The sequence below is a fragment of the Bufo bufo genome, chromosome 2, assembly GCF_905171765.1.
Source record: "Bufo bufo chromosome 2, aBufBuf1.1, whole genome shotgun sequence".
Classification (NCBI taxonomy): Eukaryota; Metazoa; Chordata; class Amphibia; order Anura; family Bufonidae; genus Bufo; species Bufo bufo.
The window spans coordinates 659,230,640-659,254,030 of NC_053390.1; the positions used below are offsets into that span (position 1 = coordinate 659,230,640).

The window sequence follows — 23,391 nt, forward strand, 5'->3', positions numbered from 1 at the left end:
GCGGAGAGAGCTGAGCCCAATACTTATAGAGGCTCATCTGCATATAATAAAACTTCATTTTTCTCAGTAATGTGGGCACATATGAACACGGGACCAACACAGATGCCTTCAACTGCCAAGCGCACATGTAACAGGTCAGCCAGTTTCATAAGTACAAATCTGCTGACAGATGTCCTTTCACAGTGCTTCCACACAAAGGTTGCGATTTGTCAAAACTGGTGTATAGGAGAACTGGCTTAGCTGCCCATAGCAACCAATCAGATTCCACCTTTCATTTTTCAGAGCTCCTGATTTTTTGGCGGTAGTGTTATTAGTGTTTTCAGACTTTTCTTTTTTTCATAGAAATAAGTCTACAGGCAAGTCAAAAGTGTAAAAAATAGTAAAATAAAGCCAGGAAACTGTCTTAAAAAGTTACTACAAAAAAAATCAGCATACAACCATCCTAGTGGTAGTGGATAATATGAAGATTCCGAGACAACACTTCCCAGCATGTCCTGTAACTATAGGATTTGGTTGTATTTCCTTTTACACTTGCATGTTGATTTGAATTTTGGGAAATAGATCAAACCAGATCTCATAAATTGCCAGAATACTGAAAAAATAAGCCAAAGCGCTAATCCGATTTATTGAAATCTCAGGTACCTGAATCACTGTCCTCTGCTTCAACCTTCATCACATGCTGTCCAGGCTCTAGGTTTTCAGGAATGGCAACTTCATACAAGACTTGTTTAAATGTTGGTAACACATCATTTACATCAGCAACCGTGACTGTAACAATCTGTGTTGCATACAGAGCTGGATTTCCATTATCGGTGGCCAATATGGTTAAAGTATAATGTTCCTGGATCTCACGGTCAACTGCTGCTGATAAGCTCAGCCATCCTAGAGAATTAAGATTTTAAAAAATATAAATAATAGGGTTTGTCCTATGAATTATTCAGATGCATAACCTGCAATAAATATATGATATACTGTATATACAACAAGGAATTAGGTAAAAAGAGGTTAGCTTAGTAACAATGAAGAGGCTGCAGCTCTCGCATGAGTGCAGCAGCACCATCAAACAGCAAATCGGCAGGGGTGCCAAGGCTTGGACATCAACGGATCTGATATTGATGGCTTTCCCTAAGGATAGGCAATCAGAAATGTCATCTTGGACAACCCTTTTAATTTAAGTAACAAAACTATAAAACTAAGGAATTTTATGTGTCACAGACATGTCTGAAATTTACATTATTTGCAGAGTAACATAGGCTGGAGGAGCATAATTCTCTTTTGGTAAAGTTCCAATCTTTTAATAGGTTGTACTGCTGGTTAGTATTTTTTTTTATTTTTACAAAAGGATCAGAACGGCAAAATTTAACAAAAAAGTAATACTCACCTACCCAATGTCCCCAGCTCCCGTTCCAACCTTCCTGAGTTCCTCACTGGTCTCTATTTCCTTTGCTCTGTCAATACACAGGAAATGACCTCTCAGCCAATCACTGGCCGAGGCAGGTCACCACTGTGGCCACTGATTGACTGAATATTGAGAGGAACCAGGAAGCAGAAACCAGCAGGGATGCAGGATGTGTCAGAATAGTATTATTATGTATTTTTATGTCATTCGGTCCTTTAAAAAAGATACCAACAGGAAAGCCCCTTTAACATTGGCTATATAGTCAGCAAGGGCAAATCTAGCATCTTCTGTTTTTACATTACTGTTCAGTGCAATTGGTCTTTCTGGTATTTTTTACAGCAAGAATAGCGGAGTCAAGCTAAACCATGGGAACACGTCTCGAGCCCTCTGCGCTGGAGTGAGATGAACCTAGTTTATTAAGAAGTAGACGATAGTGTTGATCGAGCACCAAGATGCTGGGGTGCTCGAGTAGAACACTTTGGGATGCTCGGGTGCTTGGCAGCACAATGGAACTCAATGGGAGAACCCAAGCATTAAACCAGACACCCCCTGCTCTGAAGAGGGGAGGGTGTCTGGTTCATAGGAAAAGGTCAGAAATTGATATAAACACCACTGAAATGGTCAGGAACAGCATGGGGAGGATGTCTGGATGCATCTTGAACTCCAGGTCGCTTCTGGGAATGATGTTGCCCGAGTAGTACACCACTTTAACAGACTGACAATAATACGCATCAAACCGAAGATAAAATCGATTTTAGAGGAAAAATTGTTAGAAAACATTCTATCCTGTATATTTATATGCACTAAGTGAAAGGGCACTCCAATACACCCTTTATGACACATAAAGGAGGGCATAATACACACCCTTGATGCCCTGCTGGTGACCCTCAAAAACATTAGGAGTAAGGGCCTGCTGGTGACCCTCTAAAAAATTAGGGGCGTGGGCCTGCTGCTGATCTGACCATCTAAAATATTAGGGGTAAGGGTCTGCAGCTGATCTGACCATCTAAAAAATTAGGGGTGAGGGTCTGCTGCTGAGCTGACCATCTAAAAAATTAGGGGTGAGGGTCTGCTGCTGAGCTGACCCTCAAAAACATTAGGAGCGGGGCAGCCTAATAAGCATGTGGATATGATGGAGGAGGAGGGAGACAAGAAAAGGAAGACTCAACCATATACCCTTTTCTGTGGTGGAAGGGGTGCATGGGAATACAGTGTATTCAATACACCATAAAAGCCACATTTAAAGTGCCTTTATGTTCAGCAGCTTAGAGTAGAGTAGTCAGGGGCAATTCAGGTCTTGTTCATTCAGTCAACCTGTCAGCATTTTCAGTTGACAGTCGGATGCGCTTATCAGTTATTATGCTCCAGCAGCAGTAAATACCCGCTCTGACAAAACACTGGCGGCAGGGCAGACCAGCACCTCCAAGGTGTAGGGCGCCAGTTCGTGCCACATGTGCAGCTTGGACACCCAATAAATGTAAGGCACAGAGGGATCATTAAAGATGCTGACACGGTCTGCTACGTACTCCTTCACCATCTTCCAAAACTTTTTCTCCTTGTGACACTAGGCCGCGCATCAGGGTGAGGGTCCTGGCGGGGTGTCATGAAACAGTCCCAGGCCTTGGAGAGCATTGCATTGCCTCTGTTGGAACTGCTGTATGTTCCCCTCGTCTCCCTTCATTAGTTGCCCAAGCGTTGTCAGCTGGAAATTTTTGAAGCAATTTTTCCACAAGGACCTTCTGGTATTGCACCATTTTGCTAGTCCTCTCCACCACAGGAATAAGAGATGAGAAGTTCTCTTTGTAGCGGGGGTCGAGAAGGGTGAACAACCAGTAATCGGTGTTGGCCAAAATGCGTATAACGCGAGGGTCACGGGAAAGGCAGCATAGCATAAAGTCAGCCATGTGTGCCAGAGTCCCAACAGACAAGACTTCGCTGCCCTCATCAGGAGGATGACTCTCAATCTCCTCATATTCTTCCGACTCTTCGCCCCATCCACGCTGAACAGATAGAATAAACCTACTATGTGTACTACCCTCTGTAGCGGAGGCAACCATCTCCTGCTCCTCCTCCTAATCATCATCCAATTTGCGCCGAGAAGACGAACGGAGGGTGGTCTGGCTATCACCCTGTTTACTGTCTTCCCCCATTTCTACCTCTTTCACATTCAAAGTGTCCGCCTTTATTGTAAGCAGCAAGCGTTTCAGTAGATACAGAAGTGGGATGGTTGCGCTGATAATAGCGGCATCGCCGCTCACCATCTGTGTTGATTCCTCAAAATTGTGTAAAACCTCACAGAGGTCAGACATCCATGCCCACTCGTCGCTTGTGAAGAGCGGAAACTGACTGGAAAGGCAACGACCATGTTGCAGCTGGTATTCCACTACTGCCCTCTGCTGCTCACAAAGCCTGGCCAACATGTGGAACGTGGAGTTCCAGCGCGTGCTCACGTCGCACAACAGTCGATGAGCTGGCAATTGCAAGTGCTGCTGCAGCGTTGCCAGACCGGCGGCAGCTGTAGATGACTTTCGGAAATGGGTAAACACGCGGTACACCTTAACCACTAGCTCAGGCAAATTGGGGTAGATTTTGAGAAACCGCTGAACCATTAAGTTGAACACGTGGGCTAGGCATGGTATATGTGTGAGCTTGCCAAGCTCCAAAGCCGCCACCAAGTTACAGCCATTATCAGACACAACCATGCCTGATTGTAGGTTGAGTGGCGAGAGCCACAGCTCAGTCTGGTCCCTTATACTCTGCCACAGCTCTGCGGCGGTGTGCTGTTTGTCAGCTAAGTAAATTAGTTTCAGCACGGCCTGCTGCCGCTTCCAGACTGTAGTGCTACACTGCTTCCAGCTACTGACCGATGGCTGACTGGTGCTGCAAGATGAGAATTCAGAGGTGGAAGTGGAGGAGGAGGTGGAGGAGAAGAAGGGGGGGTTGCAGCCACTAATGTAGGTGGTAGCGGAAATCCTTATGGGAGTAGGGCCCGCAATCCTTAGCGTCAGTAGCACCTGTGCCGTCCCAGGGTATGACTCGCTCCGGGCCTCCACAACGTTCACCCAGTGTGCCGTCAGGGAAATGTAGCGTCTCTGGCCAAAAGCACTTGTCCATGTGTCAGTCGTTAAGTGGACCTTCCCAATAACTCCGTTGGTCAGGGCACAGGTGATGTTCCAGGGCCAGCAATTTGGAAAGGTGTGCATTTAGTGCTATGGCCTGTGGGTGGGTGGCTGGGTATTTGTGCTTTTGTTCAAAGGCCTGGGGTATGGACATCTGTATGCTGCGCTGGGACACAGAAGTGGATGTGATATAAGATGGTGCTTGCGAAGGTCCTGGTGCAGGGCGGGAGGCATCTGGGCATGCGTCTTGGACAGGGAATTGGCCAGGACGTAACACAGGGGAAGAGGAGGCAGTGGTGTGACCCGCAGACACTGATTGTGGACCCAGGTGTTCGGCCCACCTATTAGAGTGCTTTGATGCCATGTGGTGGATCAGGCTGGTGGTGGTGAGGTGCTAGTGTTCACGCCCCTGCTCATTTTGGTATGGCACAGGTTGCAAATGACAATTCTTTTATCGTCCGCACTTTCCTCAAAAAAGCACCAGACTGCCGAAAGGGTGTGCTCCGGGGAACAGTTGCGGGCCTGTTTTGTGTGGTTCACCTTTTCCCTTTTGCCACCCCATTGCCTCTTCCAGCCTGATGCGGTGCTGCGGATCCCTCCCCCTCTGTACTGCTGTTATTGCTCGGCTTGCCATCTTCCCAGGTTGGGTCAGTGATTTCATCGTTCACCACCTCCTCTTCCACTTCCTCACTTTGGTCATCCTCCTGACTTGCTGACCTTACAAGAACCTCACTTATTGACAACTGTGTCTAATCCTCATCATGAACCTCTTGAGACACTAATTGGGGTTGACTTATTGGCAACTGTGTATCATCATCATCATCCACCTCGTGAAACACTAATTGCCATTCCTCACCGTCATCTTTTTCTGACTGTGGATGCTCAAGAGTTTGGGAATCAGTGCACAAGATCTCCTCATGTCCCTCTTCAGGCCAAGTCAAGGAATGGCGATGAAAAGAGCTCCTCGGAATATCCGAGTGTGGGATCACTTGTTTGCCAAGACTCTCCATGGTGGGAGGAAGGAGGATCAGGGTGAGGATTTGGTTGACCAGACTCTTGGCTACAGAGACTGGACTTTGTGGAAGACAGGGTGGTGCTTAACCAACTGGAAGCATTATCTGCTGCAATCCAACAGACCACCTGGTCGCACTGATGTGACGTCGAGAGTGGTTTCCTGCGCCACCCTGCAAACTGGGACATGAAGCTAGGTATCGTGGATGAGTGTGTTTCTTGTGCTCTGGCAGCAGACACAGTTTCACCGCGCAAAGGGCCACGGCCTCTGCGTGCACCATCAGCAGCACGGCCACTTCCCCGTCCCTTACTGCTCGCCTTCAGCATATTAAATGGTATATATGCTTGCAAGTATGTCACACGTACAGTAGCGCAGGTTTTGTAAGTATATGCACAAATAAATTAGACTGAATGGCACTGATTTTTAGGATGGGCCAACGTTATACAGGAGATTTAGCACAGGTAATGACACTGCCACCAGCAGCGAAAAAATTAGACTGAAAGTCACTGATATTTAGGATGGGCAAACGTTATACAGGAAATGTAGCGCAGGTAATGTCGCTGCTACCAGCAGCGAAAAAATTAGAATAAATGTCACTGATATTTAGGATGGGCAAACGTTATACACGAGATGTAGCACAGGTAATGTCGCTGCCAGCAGCAGCAAAAAAATTACACTGAATGTCACTGATAATTAGGATGGGCAAACCTTATACACGAGATGTAGCACATTGGGACATTGACACAATTCTAACATTTTTGGCTCTATACACCACCACAATCGATTTGAAATGAAACAAACAAGATGTGCTTTAACTGCAGACTGTCAGCTTTAATTTCAGGGTATTTACATCCAAATCATGTGAACGGCGTAGGAATTACAACAGTTTGCATATGTGCCTCCCACTTGTTAAGGGACCAAAAGTAATGGGACATAATAATAATCATCATAAATCAAACTCTCACTTTTTAATACTTGGTTGCAAATCCTTTGCAGTCAATTACAGCCTAAAGTCTGGAACGCATAGACATCACCAGACGCTGGGTTTCATCCCTGGTGATGCTCTGCCAAGCCTCTACTGCAACGGTCTTCAGTTCCTGCTTGTTCTTGGGACATTTTCACTTCAGTTTTGTCTTCAGCAAGTCAAATGCATGCTCAACCGGATTCAGGTCAGGTGATTGACTTGGCAATTGCATAACATTCCACTTCTTTCCCCTTAAAAAACTGTTTCGTTGCTTTTGCAGTATGCTTTGGGTCATTGTCCATCTGCACTGTGAAGCGCCGTCCAATGAGTTCTGAAGCATTTGGCTGAATATGAGCAGATAATATTGACCGAAACACTTCAGAATTCATCCTGCTGCTTTTGTTAGCAGTCACATCATCAATAAATACAAGAGAACCAGTTCTATTGCCAGCCATACATGCCCACGCCATGACACTATCACCACCATGCTTCACTGATGAGGTGGTATGCTTAGGATCATGAGCAGTTCCTTTCCTTCTTCATACCCTTCTCTTCCCATCACTCTGGTACAAGTTGATCTTGGTCTCATCTGTCCATCGGATGTTGTTCCAGAACAGTGAAGGCTTTTATAGATGTCGTTTGTGAAACTCTAATCTGGCCCTTCTGTTTTTGAGGTTCATCAATGGTTTACATCTTGTGGTGAACCCACTGTATTCACTCTGGTGAAGTCTTCTCTTGATTGTTGACTTTGACACACATACACCTACCTCCTAGAGAGTGTTCTTGATCTGGCCAACTGTTGTGAAGGGTGTTTTCTTCACCAGGGAAAGAATTCTTCGGTCATCCACCACAGTTATTTTCTGTGGTCTTCCTGGTCTTTTGGTGTTCCTTCTTTTTAAGAATGTTCCAAACAGTTGTTTTGGCCACGCCTAACTTTTTTGCTATCTCTCTGAAGGGTTTGTTTTGTTTTTTCAGCCTAATGGTGGCCTGCTTCACTGATAGTGATAGCTCTTTGGATCTCATCTTGAGAGTTGACAGTAACAGATTCCAAATGCAAATAGCACACTTGAAATGAAATCTGGACCTTTTATCTGCTCACTGTAATTGGGATAATGAGGGAATTACACACACTTTGCCATGGAACAGCTGAGAAGCCAATTGTCCTATTACTTTTGGTCCCTTAACAAGTGGGAGGCACATATGCAAACTGTTGTAATTCCTACACTGTTCACCTGATTTGAATGTAAATAATCTCAAATTAAAGCTGACAGTCTGCAGTTAAAGCACATCGTGTTCGTTCATTTCATTTTCCTTGTTGTGGTGTTTATAGCCCAAATTTTACATTGTGTCGATGTCCCAATATTTATGGACCTGACTGTATATAGCACCTGATGACGCGTTCCGGCCAGCCAATCACTGTAATGCCAGTAGCCAACATTGCTCGGCATTACAGTGAGTGCAGTACCTCCGCGCACATTTATTGCCTGCATAGCAGCAAACAAAAGTTCGGGGAGGAGACTCTAGCCTCACGCTCGAGCACACGTGGTGTTCGGCCGAACACCGTGATGTGCCGAGCATCGCAATGCTCGAGTAAAAAAGTGTTCGGCCGAACACTGCGATGTGCCGAGCATCGCGATGCTTGAGTAAAAAAGTGTTCGGCCCGAACATGGCTCGCCCAACACTAGTAGACGCCTCTTAATAAATTGGGCACAACTCTGTCAGTCTGTGTGCCAGAAACGACTAAGGGCTGTGCAGATTTCAGCTATACATACAAGAAAATGTTTTGGCTCAATATTGGATATACAATCAGAAAAGGTTACTCCTACCATATCTACCCTATACTGTACAAGAAGATTTTCTGATGACAGATTTGATTATGAACTAATTTATATTCTAAACACCTCTATAGGACAGGTTCAAAAACAGCAACAAACACCACATGGGACGCAAAATGGGTTAAATCTGCAGTAAGCCTTTCAGTTTATAGACAAATATATGATATCAGCTATATGATGATTTACTGCTAAAGTAGTGAACTGTAAAAATGAGTAATGAGAATTCGTAGATTTAACCGCTTCCTGACTGCCATATGGCTATTTACATCGGCGATCGGGACTTTAAAAATGGAGCCCACTCACGAGCGGAGCAGGCACCATAACCAGCTGTTTCATACTGAAGGCACCCGCGGCTAATGTCCGTGACCAGCAGTAATGCCGGACATTTAACACTTCAGATGCCGTGGTCATTCCTGCACTTCCGGGTGTGCTTCGGCTGCCCCTGGCAGGGCTCAGGGGTGCCAAAATGTGTTAGCTGCAGCCCCTGTCCTCCTATGTGGCAGGGCTCCATAGAAATACACTTAAATCGTCATAGACTCAATGCTAATGCTAATGAGAAAAGCAATCCAATGATTGCTTGTTATAGTTCCCTATGGGAAACTATAAAAATAAATGTTATATATGTTTTATAAATATATAACAAAAAAAAAAAAAAAATTCAAATCACCCCCCCATTCCCCAAATGAAAAAAAAATAAATAAAACACACATCATAGGTATCCCAGCATGCAAAAATGCCCGTACCAAGTGATCAAAAAATCTTACACCCCCCAAAATGGTATCACTGAAATTTCCAGATTGCCCTGCAAAAAATTTGCCTTCACATAACTCTGCATACATAAATATGAAAAAGATATAAGGGTCAGAATATAGAGATATAGAATATTATTTTCAAGGTTTTCATTTTTTTTCAGTATACAAACGCAGATTCGTACTGACCTGGAGAATAAAAGTAACTGGTCAGTAACTGGTAACTGGTCAGTTTAATAATATAGGGAACGCCGTAAAAACAAAACCCAAGACAACTGTTCTGGAATTGTGTTTTTTCCAGTTTCACCCCATTTATATTTATTTCCTGCTTTCCACCACATTGTATGCAACCATCAATAGTGCCATTAGAAACTGCATGTTGTTCTGCAAAAAATAAGCCCTCATACAGCTATGTGAGCAGAAAAATAAAAAAGTAATGGCTTTGGAAGGGCTGGGAGTAAAAATCGAAAAATAAGAAACAGAAAATCACCTGGTCATAAAAGGGTTAACATTAAAGTAGTTGTACATGATTAGAAAAACATGGCTGCTCTCTTCCAGAAGAGTGACACTCATGTCCATTGGTGGTGTGTGGTTTTGCAGCTCATCTCTATTGAAATGAGTGCAGCTGAGCTGCAATACCACACACAAACTGTGGACAGTTGTGGCACTGTTTTTGGAAGAAGACACCCACATATTTATAATCCAGTGCAACCTCTTTAAAGGTCCATTCACACATCCGCAAAATGGGTCCGCATCCGTTCCACAATTTTGCGGAACGGGTGCAGGCCCATTCATTTTCAATGGGGCCGGAATGTGCATCTGCATTTGCGGATCCGCACTTACGCATCCGTGCTTCCATTTCCGCAAAAAAATAGAACATCTCCTATTCTTGTCCGCAATTGCGGACAAGATTAGGCATTTTCTATTATAGTGCCGGCGATGTGCGGTCCGCAAATTGCGGAATGCACATTGCGATATCTGTGTTTTGCGAATCTGCAATTTGCAGATCCGCAAAACACTTACGGACGTGTGAATGGACCGCAAGACTGTATAAGTCTCTTTTCTATTGCAATGTTATGTAAAACTCCCCTATGTGGCAGCTAAAATGAATACGTTATAGATAGAATGCATATAGGATACATAGTGCATATTAGGGCATAGCGTTTATTTTAACAACCAGAAAATAGAGCTGAATCTATTGACAGCACAATATGCTACAAATGTGATAATACCCTGCCATATACACCTCATCTATTATCATTATTTGACAAAAATATAGCATTCCCATAAATTACAAGCAGATGTGTTGAGCATCACCATAGCCAAGTCTGAGTTTTGGCAGCTGTATGATCAGTTTTGAAGTGAGAGCATGGATCATCTTAAAAACTGTCTTCAGAAACACATTTTCCTATTTCCACTACCAAGTTACGAAACTATCTACTGCCATATTGATTCCAAGGAAAATTGTCTCTCTTGAAAAATTAAGTATATACCTGTTATTTCATCCAGTACAAAAACTTGCTTGAATTTCCATCCATAATGTGAAATGTTATTTTTCTCATTCTCTCTCTCATCCGGATCTTCAGCCACCACCCCGATGTATGAGCGAGCCAAATTCTGGTGTCCTCTATTACAGAAGCAGCGGGCAATGATAGGAAACTTGGAGGGTTGTCGTTGACCGTCTGAATGATAATCAGAGCTTGTCAGTGAACAGTGTCGGCGCTGTGTGATATTAGCTGCTGGTCTGTTGCAATAACTGTCAGAATAAATGACTCCTCTGTTTCTCGATCCAAAGCTCGGTTTGTAGTTAAGGTTCCATCCCATTTGTGAATAACAAAGGGGTTTTCTTTTCTAGGATCAGAGTTTAATGAATATTTAATTTTGCTGTTTGCTATGTTGCCATCTCCATCTTTTGCCTTAAATGTATACAATATTGTTCAATAGGGGCAATTTTCCTGCAATCCTTTGACCACAAGGTGGTCAGGAAAGACAGGATAATGGTCATTTTGGTCTTTAACATCAACTTTTAGGATGACAGAGTGGTTCTGAGGAAGTACCTTGTTATGATCTTGTATGCTAAGACGTAATATATATTGAGGGTTTGTTTCATAATCTATAGTTCTCGAAAGGTAAATGGTCACCACTGGAACTGTCAATGGTCCAAAATGACATTGGGGTCCCTTCTTCAGATAGACAATACATGAGCTTCGAATTATGCAAAATCTTATCTTCATGCAACTTCGCTGAGCCAATCCTTTGAGCAGGTTTCATACTTTCTGGAATCTTTACTGTCTTGACCTCAATCAGATCTTTTAATTTCTCTGTGGATGTTGAAATGACCTAAAACATAGGATTCATAGTTTAGAAGAGAAATTATTTATAATATCCAACTTTAAACCATATGCTAGTTCCCTCTATAACAGCACCAGTGACAAACACATTACATAGTCTTCAAAGATTTAAATTGGCACTCTACATTTTACTAATATTTCCTATATAATGAGAAAATATAAAGACTGGTATATTTGTTATACATCTGTTAAGGCATAAAGGGGCACGTCCATCACAACGGGTATTTTTAACTCAATATTCACAGGAAACAGTTTAAATTATTTTTTTTTTCGGCAGTACAATGTCATTGAAGATTAAATGCAAAATATTGTCCTTCTGTAGCAGTCAGCACAAATGATTAGACCTCCTATATACAGTAGATAAGAAGTCCATTGTCTTACTACTATTGTGAGGTGAAGTTGCTATCTACAAGATAATTTTTATGATAATAGCAAGCATAGAATTGGGATAACAGTATAACAGTTCTATTGTTCTCTTGATAGGTAATGTGTGATGCTCAATCTAAGTTACTACAGGGGGCCCTGCCTGGTTGCTGTGACAGTTTGACTGAAGAATATAAAGGGAACCTGTCACATTGAAGATGGTATCTGAGCTACAAACAGCATGTTATAAGGCAGAAGGTGCTGAGTAGATTGATATATAGCTTTATGAGAAAATATTTAGTATAACTTTAAATTTATTCATGTATATCTGTGTTCATTGTGGGCTTTGAAGTCAAGGAGGCAGTCCTATCAGTGATGACATTGACGGTCTTCCCTTTGTGACTGTGCATATAGAGATAGCTGTCAATCACTGTTAGGACAGCCTCCTTGACTTCAAAGCCCAAAATGAGATGGAATGTACAGTGCCTTGAAAAAGTATTCATACCCCTTGACCTTTTCCACATTTTTTCATGTTAAACTCACAAATCGAAATCTATCTTATTGGGCTTTTATGTGATAGACTAAGATAAAGTAGCGAGTATGTGTGAAGGGAAAAGAAATGATACATGGTTTTCAAAAATGTTTTATAAATAAAATCCTGAAAAGTGTGGCATGCATTTGTATTTTGCAAATAAAATCCAGTGTGATCAGCTGCCTTCAGAAGTCAATAGTGATGTCAAATGATTTACGTAATGGTGCAATCCTCAATAGTGCTGTAATGTTCTATTCTGTGTAGAAATATTTTATAAATTACATTAAATGAGATCACTGCCTGGACAATCCGTAACTTGTTCGAAAGGTCCCATTGACCAATAACTTGATCACAAAGTCTAATCAGGTCCTCCAGAGCAAGAGACTTTTAAATTGTGCTTGTAGTGAAGAGTTTACAACAATTCAGACTCAACATTAGTTGTTCCTATTTTACATTCCTTAATATAAAACACTAAAAAGAGTAGGGGGTCTGGAAGTGCTGGCATAACCAGAGAGGCACGAGTCCCAAAGATGGTCACATATCAGCAGAAACAGTAGATAAGAAAACAGGCCGGCCTTAGGTGTTCATGGCGCCCTGTGCGAGCTAAACCTTGTGGCGCCCCCCCCCCAAAAAAAAAAAAAAAAAAACACTGCTTGTTGCTGGCATCATGTCATAGGCTGCTGACTATCCAACCAAGTAGTTACCAGCCCGCACACCCAAAGGCCGTGTAATGTTATACTTCCCTACTTCGTGAGATTTCCTACCTTCGTCACTTCCGTCGCACCGGACATGACGAGAGGATGCGTGCAGCGCCGCGCAGGCGCACAACGACTGTTAGGGAAATTTCACAGCAGAGTGCGCATGCGCCGGGAGCCTCGCCGGCGTTTAGGGTAGGGAAAAACTATGGGCCAGTGCGCAGGCGCATTGATCGGATGGATGTTCTCAGCTGGACACCGCCGACACTGCGCATGCACCGGGAGCCTCACCAGCGTTAGGGAAGGAAAAATTACGTAACGGGCCAGTGCTTTTTCCCTACCCTAACCGCTGGTGAGGCTCCCAGCGCATGCGCAGTGTCGGCCGGTGTCCAGCTGATAACATCCATCCGATCACCGCACCTGTGCACTGGCCCATAGTGCGCCCCCCCAATACCCCTGTATAATAAACATTGGTGGCGCAGTGGGCCCCCCCAATATAACAAACATTGGTTGGCGCAGTGCGCCCCCCCAAATATAATAAACATTGCACAGTGCGCCCCCCTAATATAATAAACATTGGTGGTGCAGTGCGCCCCCCCAACACCCCAGTATAATAAACATTGGTGGCGCAGGTGCGCCCCCCCCAATATAATAAACATTGGTGGTGAGTGCGCCCCCCAACACACCAGTATAATATACATGGTGGCCAGTGCGCACCCCCCAATATAATAAACATTGGTGGCGCAGTGGGCAGTGCCAATGAGGGTTAAAAAAATAAAAAAATAATTAACTCACCTCCTCCAATTGATCGTCTCCTGTTCTTTCTTCATGACCTGTCAAAGGACCTGTGGTGACAATCACTGTTCTCATCACATGATACATCACATGATCCATCACCATGGTAATGGACCATGTGATGAGCTCAGTGACGTCACCACAGGTCCTGAAGAAAGAACAGGAGACCGGCAGCTACGCGATCAAACTGGAGGAGGTGAGTTATTTTTTTAAATTATTTTTTTAACCCTCATTGGCACTTCCCACTGAGCCACCAATGTTTCTTATACTGGGGTGTTGGGGTGGAGGGGGGCGCACTGTGCTACCAACGTTTCTTATAAAGTTATACAAATACAGGAGGCGGGTGCTGAATCAAATAGCCGACACCCGACCTCTGTGACAGGGAGCTGCGATCAGCGGCAGTTAACCCCTCAGGTACCGCACCTGCCGCTGATCGCAGCTCCCTGTCATAGAGGTCGGGTGTCGGCTATTTGATTCCGGCACCCGCCTCCTGTATTTGTATTACAGGTCAGTTATCTTTATTGGTGGCGCAGTGGCCCACAGCCCCTCCCCTCCTCCTCCCGTCTCTTCTTATTGGCAGCGGCGGGGGGCAGCAGGCAGGTCAGACACAGGGGAGGAGGAATCAGGTCAGACAGGGGAGGGGGAGATGGAGGGGGCGCCCCCGAGGGAGAACACAAGTGCAGCCTCGCCTGCCGCATATTACATTGCGAGCTGTCGGCCGCCCAGCGCCCCGTTGTTGCTATGGCGCCCTGTGCGGCCGCACAGCCGCACACCCCAAAGGCGGGCCCTGTGAGAAAAATGAGAAACACTATTATTCTCGCATATATGCTGGTACAGGTACCATATACAGTAGAAAAAAGGAAGAGGTTAGGAATAACTAGATGAAGGAAGAATGGGAAGGTAAGAAGGAGCTCCTATTATAAATGTAAAGTGAGGGCAAAAGAGTCAAAACTGTTAAAATGACAAGGCCTGTGTCCCTCATAGAGAAACTAACTGCTAAACACTGTTGTAACTAAGCTTGTTGCCCCTTGTTTAAAGGGTTTTCAGGAATGATTTATAATGGCCGGGCAGCAACCTGTCCTAGAATTGAGCAGGACAGTGGTTTTTTCACTTGCAGAGCTGGGTGAGGGATGAGGTCACACCACCAACTACATTCTGGCACTGTATATACTACTTATTGGTGAGTTTTCCATTCAGGCTAGCTCAGCCATGATGGCATATCATAGCCAGGATCACATCATTGCCATCTATTGTAGAGCAGTGTAGTGTGACCCTGCCCTCTGCCCTGTAGACAGCTCTTTAACCCCTTAAGGACTCAGCTCTATTTCACCTTAAAGACCCGGCCAATTTATTGCAAATCTGACCAGTGCACTTTTAGTGTGATAACTTTAAAACGCTTTGACTTATCCAGGCCATTCTGGATTGTTTTGTCGTTCATATTGTACTTCATGACACTGGTAAAATTAAGTAAAAAAAAATAATTTTTATTTATAAAAAAATACCAAATTTACCAAAATGTGTAAAAAAAAATTGCTAATTTCAAGTTTCAATTTCTCTACTTCTATAATACATAGTAATACCTCCAAAAATAGTTATTACTTTACATTCCCCATATGTCTACTTCATGTTTGGATCATTTGGGGAATGATATTTATTTTTTGGGATGTTACAAGACTTAGAAGTTTAGAAGCAATCTTGAAATTTTTCTTCAAAAACCCAATTTTAGGGACCAGTTCAGGTCTGAAGTCACCTTTGCGAGGCTTACATAATAGAAACCACCCAAAAATTACCCCATTCTAGAAAACTAACCACCCTCAAGGTATCAAAACTGATTTTACAAACTTTGTTAACCCCTTTAGGTGTTCCACAAGAATTAATGGAAAATAGAGATACAATTTCAAAATTTTACTTTTTTGGCAGATTTTCCATTTTAATAATTTTTTCCAGTTACAAAGCAAGGGTTAACAGCCAAACCAAACTCAATAATTTATGGCCCCAGATTCTGTAGTTTACAGAAACAGCCCATATGTGGTCGTAAACCGCTGTACTGGCACACGGAAGGGCGCAGAAGGAAAGGAATGCCATACGGTTTTTGGAAAGCAGATTTTGCTGTACTGTTTTTTTTTACACCATGTCCCATTTGAAGCCCCCCTGATGCACCCCTAGAGTAGAAACTCCAAAAAAGTGGCCCCATTTTAGAAACTACGGGATAGGGTGGCAGTATTTCTGGTACTAGTTTAGGGTACATATGATTTTTGGTTGCTCTATATTACACTTTTTGTGAGGCAAGATAACAAGAAATAGCTGTTTTGGCACTGTTTTTATTTTTTGTTATTTACAACATTCATCTGATATTTTTATAGACCAGGTTGTCACGGATGCGGCGATACCTAATATGTATACTTTTTTTTATTTATGTAAGTTTTACACAATGATTTCTTTTTTGAAGCAAAAAAAATCATGTTTTAGTGTTTCCATAGTCTGAAAGCCATAATTTTTTCAGTTTTTGGGCGATTACCTTGGGTAGGGTATGATTTTTGCGGGATGAGATGACGATTTTATTGGCACTATTTTGGGGTGCGTGTGACTTTTTTATTGCTTGCTATTACACTTTTTGTGATGTAAGGTGACAAAAAATTGTTTATTTAGCACAGTTTTTATTATACATTTTTTACGGTGTTCATCTGAGGGGTTAGGTCATGTGATATTTTTATAGAGCCAGTCGATATGGACGTGGCGATACCTAATATGTATACTTTTTTTTTATTTATGTAAGTTTTACACAATAATATCATTTTTGAAACAAAAAATAATCATGTTTTAGTGTCTCCATATTCTGAGAGCCATAGTTTTTTCAGTTTTTGGGCTATTATCTTAGGTAGGGTCTCATTTTTTGTGGGATGAGATGACGGTTTAATTGGCACTATCTTGGGGTGCATATTACCTTTTGATCGCTTGCTATTACACTTTTTGTGATGTAAGGTGACAAAAAATGGTTTATTTAGCACAGTTTTTATTTTGAATTTTTTACGGTGTTCATCTGAGGGGTTAGGTCATGCGATATTTTTATAGAGCCGGTCTATACGAACGCGGCGATACCAAATATGTATACTTTTTTTTATTTATGTAAGTTTTACACAATAACAGCTTTTTTAAAACAAAAAAAAATGATGTTTTAGTGTCTCCATAATCTGAGCCACAGTTTTTTTTATTTTTTGGGCGATTGTCTCAGTTAGGGGCTCATTTTTTGCGGTATGAGGTGACGGTTAGATTGGTACTATTTTGGTGGACAAACGCCTTTTTGATCGCTTGCTGTTGTACTTTTTGTGATGTAAGGTGACAAAAAAATGGTTTATTTAGCACAGTTTTTATTTTTATTTTTACGGTGTTCATCTGAGGGGTTAGGTCATGTGATATGTTTATAGAGCCGGTCGATACGGATGCGGCGATACCTAATATGTATAATTTTCCCCCTATTTTTTACCAATATTTTTTTACTTTATTTGGGGAAAATTATGTTTTTGTTTATTTTTACTTAAAACTTTTATTTTTTGGGGGGGGGAAACTTTATTTTTTCAACTTTTTTTTTTTCACTTTATTTTTTGTCCCACTTTGAGACTTGAACTTTTGGGGGTCTAATCCTTTACAATGCATTCCAATACTTCTGTATAGGAATGCATTGGCTGTATGAGTAATACTGTGTGTATTACTCATACAGCTTCCGGCCTGTGAGATCCAGAGGACTGGATCTCACAGGCTCGTCACTGGAAGGCAGCGCAATGCCTTCCTTAGGCATGACGCTGCCTTTCATGCCATCGCGTCCCCCCTACAGCCGCATGGGGACCTGATGGCACGCCCAATCACCGCCGCAAGCACAAGTAAAAGCCGCAAACCGCAGGTCTGAATTGACCTGCGGTTTGCGGCGATCGCCAACACGGGGGGCTCACGGGACCCCCCCGCGCATTTAGCCAAGGTGCCTACTCAATGATTTGAGCAGGCACCGGGTTCCGATCACCGCCCACCGGGCGGCGTGTGAACGGAACAAAACATGACGTACTGGTACGTCATGGGTCCTTAAGGACTTGGGAACCATGCCGTACCGGTACGTCCTAAGTCCTTAAGGGGTTAAGTGGATGCAACCAGTCCTGCTCACATTCTAAGACAAGTTGCTGTCGGCCATTCTAAATCTTTCCCAGAGAGCCCCTTTAAGTTACAACTGTGTTTATCTGATTCCTTCTGCTATCCTACAGTCGGAAACCACACATTTCATTCAGGGTCAAAAAGATTCTTACTTATAGGAAGAGGAACTACAAAGTGATGTGTGACAGAAAGTAAAGGAAAATGGCTGCCCCCATGGTTAGTACTTTAACTAAAGTACCTCGAGTTCTGAGCTATAGTTCCAAACCTGATTTCAGCTCCACATAGCTATGGCCTATACTAAATATATTAATAGACGGTACAAATAAATATGACATTGTATTTGTGAAGGTCAGTAAGCAGTCTTTTTTTCCACAATATATATTAGAGTAGCGATATATGTCTCCTTAGACCAGGGTTTCCCAACCAGTGGCTCTCTGGTTAGCAATGGTAGATACTATTGTCCTTTAGTGACACCAGGGAAGTTATAGTAGAGAGAAAACTGTATCACTTGCAGTTAACTCTAGAGAACAGGGCATATGACCCATCATACCTCCAATAGGCTGTTTCCATTTTGAGATTGTGTTGGGGACTTCCACCTTATTTTAAACAACCTCAAACTCTGCTTGTTTCACTAAGGCCTAATGCATACGACCTTTTCCAATTTCTGGTCCGCAAGTTGGGGATTCATAAAATACGGATGAGGTCTGTCTGTTATCCACATTTTTTCCTGCGGGCCCATTGACTTCATGTTCTGTCTTTTTGAGGAACAGACATATGGATGCAGAAAGCACACGGATGATTTCTGCATCCGTATGTCCGTTCCACAATACGATAGAACATGTCTTACACTTGCCAGCAAAATGCGGACCACGCACCCAATTAAATCAATGGGCCCGCGAAAAGGCAGATGAATCACAGACAGTATCCATATTTTGCGGATCTGCAATTAGCAGACCTCAAAATACATACGGTTGTGTGGATGAGGTCTAAAGCTGAAATAAGGTGACTGCTAGTTATAGTGTAACATGATTTTGCACTTTTTTAAAAACTTGTTTAGTTACCTGAATGTTAACTATAACATATTCCTCCAGAGCGGGGATGCCTTGATCACTTGCAGTGATTGTTAATTGATAGTGGGATTTTAGATTTGCTAATAGTGCCTGGGTAGTCCATATTTCCCCACTAGTAACGTTAATAAAAAAATGATCCAGGTCATCATCTGTAGGGATCAAAAAGTAATGAAAACAACATCAGTAGCAATTCATATACAGTAGCATATACAGTATGTATATATATATATATATATATAGCAATCTGCACTCAATACCCGCTAATGAAAACAAAAATGTAGACATTTTTTGCTAATTTGCTAATTTGTTAGAAAATGAAAACTTTGCATGGATATAAGTATTCAGACCCTTTGCTATGACACTTTTCAGAGCTTTTGCCACATCTGCCTTCAGGAACAAAACAATCATCAGAAACACACTGCTGGCTACTCTCAGGTACTGCTGGCGGCTTCAGATGGTTTTTGAAGGTGACAGGTTCCCTTTCAGCATTAATTCCTCAGGTAAAAAAGAGGGACATTAAGTATCAAAGAGGGACAGAGGGACACTTGGGAGGCATGCGAATGTATACTACCAGCCTTATACATGCACCACTTGCTTTTTATCTAGACACATGTATAATATTGCTATGGGATGCCCAAACAGTTTCTGTGACTATTTAATACATATCTAACCACACAATATTTTATTTCATCTTTCATTAGACAACAACACCCATCATCATTTTCTAAAAAAAACAATAGCAGACATAAAGTGCGGCCATTACCTGAGGACATTGAGTACACAACTGTCCCGTTATTAGCAGCATCAGGATCCTTTGCATAAACAGCAGTCACGAACATATGTCCAGGCTGGCCATCTGGAACCTTAGCATAAAGATAGCAAATTATAATGTATCCAAAAATAAAGGGGTGAGTACAACACACACATTATATTAAATATGGTTTGTAGTAGCTTTATATATTTATTTGTTTGATTGTACCCCAGTCCAACAACATGATGATAATTCCTATCCAAATGATCTATTAGGGCATAAGAACATCATAAATGGGATCCCTCCATGAGCCACAGTGGAAGAGTAGATCCTGTGCTTGGGGGTCTAGAGCACCCATGTACCACATGGTCAGCCATTTGAATAGATGTTGTGTAGAGATGAGCGAATTTCTCAAGAATTCAATTCGGCCGGTTCGCCAAATTTTTCAAAAGAAATTTGGTTTGATCCGAATTTATCCATGGCGAATCACGATAAAAAATGGCTGAAGAGAGCCTTTATAGTAGTTTAGAACACTGTGCCCTGCCGTAAGGCCTCATGCACACGACCGTTGTTGTGTTCCGTTCCACAAAATGGGGTTCCGTTGTTCCATATTCTGTTTCCGTTTTTGCTTCCGTGTGTCTTCCTTTATTTTTGGAAGACCACCAGACATAATGGAAAGTAAAAAAAAGTCTAAGACAGGTTTGCCATGCAAATGATAGGAAAAAAACGGACGCGGAAACGCGGACGCGGATGACAATCTTGTGTGCCTCTGCGTTTTTTAGCGGTCCCACTGACTTGAATGGGTCCGCAAACCGTTTTTTCGCAAAATAATAGGACACGTTATATTGTTTTAACGGACTGGAACCACGGATCACGGATGCGGATGGCAAACGGTGCATTAGCCGAGTTTTCAATGGACCCATTAAAAGTCAACGGGTCTGCAGAAAATCACGAAAAACGGCACAACGGACACGGAATAAAACAACGGTCGTGTGCATGAGGCCTAACACGCTGTGGTAGTAAAACAATACTGTGAGTCAGTATAACATGCAGATGACAGGCGTCGCTCTTAGAATCACAGCACACTTCACTTATTTGGGCAGTTACAGGGTCAAAACTGACCAAATAACTTAAGTGTGAACTCAGCCTTACAGGTCAATGTTAGCGTCAGGAAGAAGCGCACTCCTTTTACACCGTCGGCAGCTGATTCCATATAGATGTCTACCGAACCTGTTCTATTAAACGCTTATACAAGTAGACCCCCCCCCCTGACAGAGTCAGCAGTAAGTTTGTGTTGACGTCAATGATTATTTTGCCCTTCCTCTGATCTGTCAGAACAATAAACCCCAAAAAACGGATCCTGTCTGTGGAGAATCCGCCTTCACTTGGTCAGCATTTGGTCAGTAATCCATCAGTATTGCTAAAGCCCAAAAAAACAGGAGTGGATCCAAAACAGAGATGACACGTGAATGAAATATTTGCATGTCTTCTGTGTTTTGTACCCACTCCTGCTTTTGACTACCAAATCATAAGCCAATTCTGATGCAAAATAGGGACCATGTCATGCAGGCCTTACAGCTATTACATAGACAGGATCCGTTGTGCATCTCATTTTTCCTTCCTTCTGACAGAAACTATGATGTCAGCCAGGCCGAAAGGCAAAATAGTGGCTCGGTCATGAAGTGGGGAGGGTGGGAACAGCATGAGAAGTCCACAGAGTGGGCCTATGACATAGTGGTGAGGTGGAAGCAGCATGAGGAGGACACAGAATGGCCCAATGACAGAGTCTGGAGGTGGCAGCATCATGATGAAGAGGCCACAGAGTGGCACAATGACAGTGTGGAGGTGGCAGAAGCATCAGGAGGTCACAGAGTGGCACAATGACAGAGTGTGGAGGTGGCGGCAGCAGCAGCATCAGGAGGAGGCCAAAGAGTGGCACAATGACAGTGTGAAAGTGGCAGCAGTAGCATCAGGAGGCCACAGAGTGGCACAGTGACAGAATGTGGAGGTGGCAGCAGCAGCATCAGGAGGACACCACAGGGTGGCACAATGACAGTGTGGAGGTGGCGGCAACATCATGAGGCCACAGAGTGGCACAATGACAGAGTGTGGAGGTGGCAGCAGCAGCAGAATCAGGAGTAGGCCGCAGGGTGGCACAATGACAGTGTGGAGGTGGCAGCAGCAGCATGAGAAGACCACAGAGTGGCACAATGATAGAGTGTGGAGGTGGAGGCAGCATCATCAGGAGGCCACAGAGTGGCACAATGACAGATTGTGGAGGTGGTGGAAGTAGCATCAGGAGGAGGCCACAGGGAGGCACAATGACAGTGTGGAGGTGGCAGTATCAGCATGAGGAGACCACAGAGTGGCAATAATGACAGAGTGTGGAGGTGGCTGCAGCAGCATCAGGAGGCCCCAAAGTGGCAAGGTGACATAGTGTTGAGGTAGCAGCAGCATCAGAAGACCACAGAGTGGCAAGGTGACATAGTGTGGAGGTGGCAGCAGCATCAGTAGACCACAGAGTGGCAAGATGACATAGTATGGAGGTGGCAGCAGCATAAGGAGACCACAGAGTGGCAAGGTGACATAGTATGGAGGTGGTAGCAGCATCAGGAGACCACAGAGTGGCAAGGTGACATAGTGTGGAGGTGGTAGCAGCATCAGGAGAGCAAGAAGTCATCTCTCTGCCAAATGCTGACAATTTGGCTGTCACTACGCAAGCAAGTGAACATGCATCGGGCCATTTGTGCAATTGATTTGGAGGGACTCCCTGCCTCCATCTCCACTGCATACTGCCACGGTGTGTCTGGGTCCTCTGCCTCGTCTTCCTCATTTCCCTGTAGCTCCTCTGGCTGCTCCTGCTCCTCCTATCCTGTCACTTGTGTATAAAAACCACCCATTTCTCTACACATTGCTTATGCTCCAATGTCCTCCTCTTCCTCCTCCAGTTCAGCCACCATAGGGCTCATGTGGCCGTGAGATCTAGGCGCCACGTCTTCAGTCCCCTGACCAGCCAGATTTACCAGCATCTGTTCCAGGACATGAAGCAGTGGAATGACGTTGTTCATTCCATAGTCCTGGCGACTGACAAATAACGTGGCCTCCTCAAAGGGCCTGAGCAAACGGCAGGTGTGACGCATGAGCTGCCACTGGCTGACATCGAAATTACACAGGGGAATACTCCTGTCCGCTTGGATCATCAAGAAAACGTTTATGCCCTTTTTGTGCTCGTATAGTCGGTCCAACATATGGAGGGTGGAATTCCAATGGGTGGAAACGTTGCATATCAGCCTATGTTGCGGGATGCCGTTCTGCCGCTGCATCTCAAGGAGGGTGTGCTTTGCGGTGTACAAGTGGCTGAAGTGCATGCAAATTTCCTGGCCATTATTAGGATGTCTTGCAGAAGGGTGAAAGACTTCAGGTACCGCTTGACAACCAGATTAAACACGTGTGCCATGCAGGGCGCATGGCTCAGCCCTCCTTGATGCAGCACCAACACCATGTTATTTCCGTTGTCAGTCACCATGGTTTTGATTTTTAGTTGTCTTGGAGAAAGCCAGGATTCGATTTCTTGATGAAAGAGACGGAGCAGTTCCTCCCCTGTGTGACTCCATTC

General features: G+C 43.6%; 1 protein-coding gene across 1 annotated transcript in view; it reads right to left on the reverse strand.

Moving 5' to 3' along the window:
• DCHS2 (dachsous cadherin-related 2) overlaps window positions 1-23,391 on the reverse strand; it is a 377,954-nt gene that overhangs the window by 59,038 nt on the left and 295,525 nt on the right. The window contains 6 exon segments of the mRNA XM_040419885.1: window positions 643-882; window positions 10,572-10,701; window positions 10,704-11,154; window positions 11,279-11,418; window positions 19,016-19,173; window positions 19,788-19,887. Coding sequence (XP_040275819.1) covers window positions 643-882; window positions 10,572-10,701; window positions 10,704-11,154; window positions 11,279-11,418; window positions 19,016-19,173; window positions 19,788-19,887 — 1,219 coding nt within the window.